The sequence below is a fragment of the Rhopalosiphum maidis genome, chromosome 2 (assembly GCF_003676215.2).
Source record: "Rhopalosiphum maidis isolate BTI-1 chromosome 2, ASM367621v3, whole genome shotgun sequence".
NCBI classification, from domain to species: domain Eukaryota; kingdom Metazoa; phylum Arthropoda; class Insecta; order Hemiptera; family Aphididae; genus Rhopalosiphum; species Rhopalosiphum maidis.
In genome coordinates, this window is record NC_040878.1 from 20,969,137 (window position 1) to 20,979,099 (window position 9,963).

The following is a 9,963-nucleotide window of genomic DNA, read 5'->3' on the forward strand; positions in this document are numbered from 1 at the left end:
ATATATATGTTACCAATAATTATTATTTCAATATTAAACTTTTAACTATTCTTAATTTATAATAAATATTATTGAATTTTTCTTATTAATTTCTGAATAAATATACATATAAATAAATATCCCTTCAGAGTATTTAGTCCATGCTAGAAAGCCTTGATATGAATATTAAATAGTGCACATACTGTGTTTTATACTGGTAATAATATTTTTGAATGAAATTACAATTTTGTACTCCTGATCATAGTTGACATTGTTATTCTATAATTTTCTATGTTCCTAAATAATTTAGCTGTTAAGTATATGTTTGAATTTATTATTTATGGCCTTAACCCAATTACCCAAATTACCCAAAACCTATAACTTCCTTAAAAGCTCTTAATAAATCCAACGTATAACCCTATATATTTTTTTCTGAATAAAACATTCTTGTTAAGGGCATTGGAAGTGGTTATCTGTCTTTTTACATTCATAATTATTTTAAATTATGTTAAGTAATCAAAATGTCGTTATCCTTATAATTAGCAATTCGCAATAATACAAATAAAATATAAATACTGTAATTGTGTGTTAACAACCCCATAAACAGGGGCGGTGCTACACAAGGGCAAGGATGGACAAGTTCCTCTCAAAATTTATTTTACCCCTCCATTTCCCCCCCCTCCCCGTGTAGCACCAGGGTGGTGCAAATAATTGAGGCTATTTGTGGAATTGTTAACACACCCTGTGATTTAATGTTAAAAAAATGTAAGTAAATGACGAAACTGTATATCATTAATGTATAAAATATAGTATTAATTAAGGGTTTTAGACTAAAGTTATGTATATTATTTTAAGTTTGACATTATATTCAAATTAAATATTTTTTTTTTACACATTTAGAAATAAAAATGCACAAGAAAGTTAATACTAACTGCATATTTTCTAAAATCTCATACATTAAAAATAAAAAGTTATGTATTTTTAGACACAAATAAAAGAAAAAGGAAGAAATTTGAAGTCTTACTGTGTCTAGTATATTTGTGATACCTAATAATATAGTAGGTATAGTTTTTGATTATTTATTTAAATATATAACATATTATACCCGAAACATTTTTAGCAATACTTTCCTGAAAATATGGTATAAAAAAATAATGAGTAGCCATACAGAAATGCCCCATCAGACAAAAAATTGGCCCCCGTATCACCCCCCCACCAATAAAACATATCTGGCGCCACCATTGTCTACAAACCACAATATAATTGTTATTTTATAGACTATATAGCAGAGTGAATTCTCCGGCTTTTACATATTTTAGTAAACTAGGACAAAACCATTACAAATATTCTTAAAATTGTAATAGAAAGTTTTGTATCACATTTTAATTACAAAAATATAAACATAATTTCAACCATGTCGTTAATAATAATAATTACATATAAATACAATTAATTGTATATATTTATTATATGTTACATTAATCGATTAATTATTAAAAATCAAAGACCGTTGTATAATATTGACTAATTTTTATTTTTTTTTTTTCAAAATTGTCATTTGTTCTGTAAATAAATTTAAAATTACTTTTACTGCATAAAAAAAGTCTTTAATACTTTTAAAAACAGTTATATTTATATTTTTTGCTACGATAATAAAATAAATAAAATATATAAAACAATTTGTGTACAAATTATAAAATTATTCTTAGATATAGGTAAAATAATAATATATTTGTAACGCTATGTGTATAGCTTATAACTACTTCTTAATATATAATTACGTACAAAATAAAATGATATAATTATTGAGCTTTATTTCATTATTTGTCATTTAGGATGTCTACAATATTTGTAAAATAAAAATAAAAATAAAAATAAATATATATATATACATTATACATGGTTTTTACAATATTTAGGAAATATGTTATAAATAAATATTGTTGATGAAAAGTGGCGTATTCAGGGGTGGCCATAAGGGCCATGCTCCCCCTCACTCATTGGTTATATTTATTATTTTTTTGTTTTAAAGATTTATTTGTATACATGAACGCATACAATATGTCATATAAAATTTTAGACAGTGTGTGCCCTCCCCCCTAAAAAAAATTCTGGATACGCCACTGTTGAATGATTATATTAAATTAATATAAATATTCTATTTATTGGGCAATTACATTATAAATATTGATCGTTTAATGTGAAGTTATATTATAATTCAATACTAATGTATATTGCATATTGTTAATGCACATACTTATATTATATAGGTACTTATTTTTAAATATTTTAAATTTAACAGTTAATTAAATACTGTTATTTCTTATGTTTTTACTTTAGTTAACGTAATTATTTAGTACTTTTATCTATACATTATATACATGAATAAATTAATATTCACTTGCAGGGTGATTAGTTTACAATATATGAGTTATGGGTTTATCGTCTATGACATGTTTATTTATGTAATTTATGTATTTGAGTATTTCTTATACTTTATTCCAATGGATTTGTAAATGATATAAATATTTATTTAATCTCTTACAGATTATTTTGCTCTTTCGGATTGTTCAACTGTTTTTTTTTCTTTTGCATCTTCTGAAGGAGGACTTATTGGCATAAAACCTCCAACTAATTGCGGTTTAAAGTTGTCAGGATCAAACTTCTCTGTAGACCCAACCACATCACCAGCTTCATCTATTCTCTCAGAAGCGTTATCAACTTGTGATTTTCTTACAACTGACCAACCATTACTATTTTCTGGCAATTTTAAACTTGGGTGGAAGGGTATTTGAAAGTTTTGTAATAGAGGTTTGTGACCTTCATCAACTATCTTATGATTATCTTCTGTCGTTTTCAATGTAGCTGTAATTGGTTTTTGCGAAACCACAATGTTTGAAGTAGAATCACGAGTTACAATTGGAACATAATCTTGAAGATTTGGCACTAGTTCTTGATCGATATTTGGTTTGGTTGTATCCAATTTGGTTGGACTGTATGCTTTATATTCCAACGAAGATCCGTTTTGATTTTCATCGGGCTTAACGATTTGATACGGGAAGTCCATTTTTGTGGGCTTGATATTAGTGGTTTTAGTTTTTAATATTGGAATATCAGATCTATCATTGACGTCTAGCATTACGGAATCATCTATTATTTTTTCAGGTTGTTTTGATGGAGTGTTTGCCGCATAAATAATATGTACAGGATTTTCTTTATTATTATCATCTCGTGATTTTGTCGGGGCTCCGTGTTGGATCATTTGCAAAGTAGTTACTTTTGCTGGTTGTGGTCCGGTTTTCTGCAAAATTCTTGTTTCCTTTTCAGGTATATTTAAAATTTCTTCGTCAATACTATCATCATTTCTGTCTACTTTTAAAAATTGAGGTTTTGGAAGGGGTGGTGGTCTTAAATGATCGATTGGAATTTGAACCCTTTCAATGGTCGCGGAGTGCGATTGAGGTACCGTTGGTGGTGTATCGACTCTGGCGTTTGGTCTGAATTGAGGTAAAATATTGGGTAAATTCGGTCTTTGTGGGGGAGGTATAGCGCCATCGCGTTTCGGAGGTGGATAATATGTAGGAGGTTTTGGTACGTTCTCCCACTGAGGTCTTGGATACGGTTGTTGTTTTTGGATTGGTCTTGGTGGAGGAATTAGTGGAATTGATGTAGTCGCTTTGGTCTTTATCGGTATCGTATGATTAACAACGGTTTCAGAAGAACCATCTTCAACCATTAAAACTTGCCCTATTCCTTGTGCTGGACGTGTATCTGTCCGTTCTCCGTCCATACCAATTGAAAAAGAAGTCTGAAGTGCGTAGCTTTTGTTGTCTTCGTTCGGCTGAGTTTTTATGAAATGGTTTATTACATGTTTAGGAGGTTTAAACTTAGATGTGTCTGGTTGGCTCTGTGGAGGAGTGTATTGAGGTTTATTTTTGACATACACATCTGTTTGTACCGGATATGGTGGTGGCCGCCCTTGAGACATTTGAAGCTCTGTATTTACCGGTTTTCTAGATACATCCTGAGAAGTTTTTATTACGGGCGGCTCTGGTTGATAAGGTCGACTTTGGATTAGAGGATTCGTAGGTCGGTTTGAAACCGCACTAGGAAGCTGTTGTGTATTGTAAGTATCCGGTCTGACTTTGTAGTAAACTGTCTCGAACTGATCAGGAGTTCCGTTCGGTTTTAGTGGTTTGGGTTTTGAATACGTCGATGCAAGTTCTGGGCTTATCGAAGGTTCAGGCTTACCGTTATTGAATGTTACTCTTGAATTTTCATATACAGCAGTTTCCTCGGGCTTGACTGTATCTTCTATATTTTCTGGACGTAGAGGCCTAGATGAGTATACCGATTCTTCCGACACCGGGGCTGGGGATGGTTTGATATTTGACGAGTGGTCCTTTGGTTGGTTCAACGATATACCAGACGATACGTGAGCAGTGAACGTCATAGGCACTTTACTGTTGGTGATCAATGGATACGGTTTGTCGCCGAACTGATAGTTTCCGTGTAAAGGTTTGAAATGTTGACCGTACATCTCCTGGGAGTGTGGTTTCTCCGCTGGTTTAATCGCGTCGTCGTAATCAGCGAATGATGTTCCGTCCAGTTTGGAATCGATCTCTGGTCTGACAGTAGTTACCTGTACTACGCCCGTAGTTCTGTTGACAACGGACGAGGTAACCGGAGCTGATGGTGTTGTTGTGGTCGAAGACGGTAGTACGGTCGTGGCAGCAGTGGATGGTTCCGGAGTAATAAAGGACGACGGCGACGACGATAGTGGTGGATTGGTGAGGTGAACGACTGTCGTCGGTTTCGTTGTAGTGGTGGTGGTTGAAGAAGTGGTGGTGGTTGTTGAACTGATCGCTCCTTGTGCGGTAGTGATGTCATGGTGTGACGTCGGTTCTTGCGGGTGAGGGTAATCGTAATCGTATTCATATTCTTCTTGCTGCGGAACCGGGATCGGAGTCGTGGTAGTTGACGGGGCACGAGTTGGGGGAGGGGTGGGCCTGGTGGTAGTCAACTTGATGGTATTGTACCACGACGTGGCAGTGGTAGTGGGTGTAGTTACTGCTGATGTTGGTGTTTGAGTTGAGGTTGATGGCATCTTATGATTGCTGAGTGGCGACGATGGTGATGACCCGCCGGACCCTTGGATTTTTGTATTGGCGTACGAGCTGGACATGAGTGGAAACCGATCACTAGAGCTGTACTTTACGGGCAAGTTCAGGAACTGATAGATGTCCGTCTGCTTGTTTTTGGTGGGTGCAATATCGTTGGGCCTGGGTAACAGACCAGGACCCGCCACGTCCTTCCTGTCAATTGGATCGCCCTTATAGTCGAATGGTACTTCCTCTAACTTTGTAGAATCGTAATCGTAATAATCGTCGCTTCTTTGTGCCGCGTTCGGGGGCGATCTAGTATTGAAGTCTATGGAACCTGAGTTTGGATCAACAACGAATGGTTCACCGTTGTTGAATGGAAACGATGATGGATGGTAGCCATTGGTCAGGGTCATGGGTCTCTGTGGCACTTCTTTGACGGTAGCTGCGACGGCGGTGAGATCCTGTGGCCGGGCAGAACATGCGGCGAATAATAACGCCGAGACACCGCACATCAACTTCAGACGCCACCATCCCTCCATTTGAACCTGAAACAGGAATGGAACATAAATATTTTTGTAGCAAAAAAATCGGGTAAACCGATGGTTTTGAAAAATGATATCAGATTAAAGATAATTTGTAGATATTTTGGTAGGAAGATAATAGATAAACATTGATTATTTATTAAATTACCATCATTATTATTATTATTTTTTAATCACACAACAAAACAAACGAAGAAACGACGTGACCGTCAATCACGCACGACCTTGACCATAAAGAGAACGCACGTTCGTCTACCTATATATGTGCTGCGCGTACATAATAATATATTATACCTAATAGTATACATATGTTGTCACAACTTTCTTTTTGAATACCGATGACAATAAAAGAGTACTCGTTAGCATATCTAAATGGCACAGAAAATATCTAGGAATAAATGTAATTTCACTTCGTACAGTACATTTTTTTCACCCAGTAACCTCACCTATCTACCTGTATAGTGTTTATTTGTATGTGTTCAATATCTAAGTACTGTTATTTTGTTAAATTTGCTGTTGTCTATAAATAAAATATGTAAGCCTGTGTTACATTTATCCCGCGAAATAGCATTACCGACGATACTACCTCTATAGAGTATATATTATAATAGTATGTATAAACATCCATACTAATTTGATTTTTAGTATACTATTTCATATTTACAAACTGCTGGCTAAATTATGGCGTCTATCGGGATCTCGTTAACCTAAACGTGTATGTGCATTGCAGCGTCATCGGTTGTTTAATTATTACTATTGGCGGATAAAAAAATATATCTGATCATAAGACGTCTGTAAAATAGTTTTAAAACATGCGAAAAATATAACATGAATATTAACGTGCTGTGTGTTATACTTATAATATACGTGTATTTCTATTAAATATCAGTGAAATTAGTATCATTGCATTATTATGTTTTATTATTTGGTTCGGTTATCGCTGTGTCTGCGAACGACCGGCAATCCGAGACAGCGTCTACGATATACTATATATCTTCTGTATAGGTAGGCGCCCCGACACAACGAGTGTGCTACAAAAACCTGTTACACGGAAATGCAGTGAAGACGTGTGTGTGTGTATAATATATACATCATCATACATTTATATCGTATTATTTCAGTATGTACGGTTATAATCGGGACGAAACGACGTGTGTATGTTAGGGTTACGGATTATTAATAACCAGAGTACACGCATTATAATATATCAGATATTTTTGTATACGTTCAAGTAGTTGGGTTTATGTTAACATGCACATTATATATATATATATGTGCGTATATAAGCGTGGCGATAAGCGGATAACATATTCATTCGACCGACCAAACACACTACCTACCCATGTAGTATACCTAATACCACCTACCTACCTACCTACCTACCTACCAGCCTATATACATCAATTTATTATTGTCCTCAATATGCGTCTATTGAACTACACTTTTTTTTGGCCCACTTTTTAACGACCCAACCGAAACCAATTAAAATCACATTATTATATTATTCATACTATTTAGAGTAGATTGATTTTTTTTTTAAATTTCAAACGAAAGTCGTTCGTATGGGTATTACTACTATTACATCTTTGCGAGCGTTTAAGTCTTGTACGGAAGAGCGGGAAACGTGAATAGCGAAACTATTTTGACGAATAGGATCTCGATACGTTGCATTTGTTCGAATTTTGACATATGCATTAGGTATTGTTATTGTTTATCTTGGTCGAACCCTATTGTTGTGTTGTTGTTACCACTATATAATAGCACAGTAATAACTGACTTTTGAATTTGGTTTTTCTCTTTTTTTCCACACAGCAAGCGTTAAAATTTCAACGTACCATTTTATCCTAAAACCATTGGTGAAATCGCAGCAACGCTAAATAGTATCTAATAATAATATCATTATTATCATCATTATCATTTAATATCATTATTTTTTTTTTCATTTTGACTGAAATATTGACAATGGTTAGTATAGTGAAGGTATCATGTATTATAACGTGTCCTTTTATTTTTTTTATTTCAAAAGTTGATATTATGAAATAAGTTTCATGTTGAAAATTTCGAATTTTGTATAATAATAATCAGTTTTAATAGAATTATGTCCTCGAATCTATATTCAGTATAAAAATATACTTTTTATGCGAGAAATGCGTGATGTATTTCCACAATCACTTTCTTCCTTATCCGGTTTCCATTCTGAAGTTTTGCTTGGGATAACTAGATTACTTTTTACTATTATTATTATTGAAACCCACATTCTTATGGAATATAAGAATTTATCATGATGAACAAAACCATAGATATAAATGTTTACAACGTAAAAGAAGACTTTTTTACTTACATTTTCTAATCTTTCTGTAGTACGAGAAATTGTCCAATTAGTTGTCGATCGAAGTGTACTTAATTTTACTATACGTATTATTGTTGTGATAATTTTGTATCAAAGTAGTATAATATATATTATATATTCACACCAATTTTTAAATAATTTATTTCTGAAGAACTACATATATGTATATTATTTTAAAATTATTATAATACTATTTGTAAGTGAACTATTATGATAAAATGAATAATTATAAATACTAGGTATAACTTTAAAAGTAATCAGTATACGTAGGTTTGTAACGAATTGAAATAGATTTCAGCGGTTTTCATAATCTTTAATACTTTTATACCGTATTGTTCAATGATTGACAATTTTAATTATCCTTATACAATTTGTATCTAATAATTTTTTTTAACTTTCATAAAGATAGTATAAATGTTCATTTTTAAATTTGTTTATATAAAATCTCCTAATAATCACCCATCGGATTTACAATAAATTCTGCAACTATGAAGGCTCCACATTTTTTTTTTGCCAATAAATTTAACCGTCAAATAAGGTTTTTAGGAGTCTTTTGTATATCTTATTGGCACCTGTCCACACCGAACCGCTTACATTTACTCATGTTTAATATTATAATTAAATTATAAAACATTCAGATAAATTAGCAATTAATATCCGTAAAAACTTTTAGATTAATAACTAAAAAAATGCAAAGAAACCAATTTATGTGTATATTGACGATCTAAAAAATTAAACAAACTAAAACCTGTAATTTTCCGGTGGTTAAGTATTAGACATGATAACCGGATGGAATTGGACAAATATTTTTCAGGTCAAAAACCTTTGATCATATATGTATAAGAATAAGAGTATAAGTAATAATCACAATGATAATAAAAAAATAAATATAGATTTTTTTTAATATGAATTTTATTTTAATAAAAAAACTAATATAAGAATAAATGAATGTATCATAAAATATTAACAATAGAAACAGTGCGAAAAACAATTTTTTTGTTTATATTGTTATAAAATTTAAACACATTATATTAAAAGAATTTACATAATTTGGAAAATTGTTGAAATATTAAATTAATATTAAATTTTAAATCGTCTTACCTATAGAGAAAAAATAGTCTGATTCTAACACGTACAATTTTTAAAAATCACTATCGTGTACAATTAATGTGAGAAAGAAATTATTTAGTTACAGGTATTAGGTTATATTTTATTTTTAGTATCTATATAGGTTTATATCCTGTTGGTTATAGTGACAATAATAAGATTAATATTAAATAAGAATTTTAATATAATTAAATTAAGTCAAGCGATAAATAGGCATCTAGTTGATAATTTTATGTAATGCGTGTAGTTCGGTCAGGACTTCAGAAACTTTAACTCTCGTCCGAACACTCCGAACTCGCAAAACACAATAATAACGAGATGCATATTATTAATTATTATGTAATTTAAATTTCGAATGAATGACACATTACATTATATTAAATATTATATTATATATGATGGTACTCACGGTTATTTTTTTAAAATTGAATCGATCGAGATCGTTCCGTTTATTGATCACACGTATTATTGTGTTGTGGCGATCGCTATAACAGCTCGTTAATGATATATATGTTAGTTTGCAACTATTCGCATCCGTACAGCAGTAACGTGACAAATGATAACATTAAGTGGCGGTGGCGGCGGCGGAATTGACAAGTGCTCTGCGTCCGACGGCCGCGGAGCGATTATTACAACCGTGTGGCTGGCGGGCGCGCGCTGCACACTGGTGACCGGGAAGAAGAAGACTGCCGCGCGACGTCTAACACTGCCACCGCGGCGCAGGTTGTCGTGGTCCGATGTGATGTCCGAAAAATATTCGTTGGTACATTTCGTTTTTTTATGTCCGATTTAACAAAAAATAAATCAATAAATTGTAGAAAAAATAAAAATCCACTAAAATTTAATATTATTATTTTGGATAATAATATAACTCCAACGT

General features: G+C 32.5%; 1 protein-coding gene across 1 annotated transcript; it reads right to left on the reverse strand.

Annotated features, from left to right (window-relative positions):
• Positions 1 to 2,258: 2,258 nt before the first annotated feature.
• On the reverse strand, positions 2,259 to 9,745 carry LOC113554098 (flocculation protein FLO11-like). Its single transcript, XM_026957790.1, has 2 exons — positions 9,493 to 9,745; positions 2,259 to 5,629 (listed from the first exon to the last, which is right to left on the reverse strand). The coding sequence occupies exon 2, from the start codon at positions 5,621 to 5,623 to the stop codon at positions 2,528 to 2,530; it is 3,096 nt and encodes a 1,031-aa protein (XP_026813591.1). The 5' UTR covers positions 5,624 to 5,629; positions 9,493 to 9,745; the 3' UTR covers positions 2,259 to 2,527.
• Between the last annotated feature and the right edge of the window lie 218 nt (positions 9,746 to 9,963).

Excerpts from the sequence above, each read along its gene's own strand:
- LOC113554098 (XM_026957790.1), bottom strand. The coding sequence starts at position 5,623 with ATGGAGGGATGGTGGCGTCTGAAGTTGATGTGCGGTGTCTCGGCGTTA.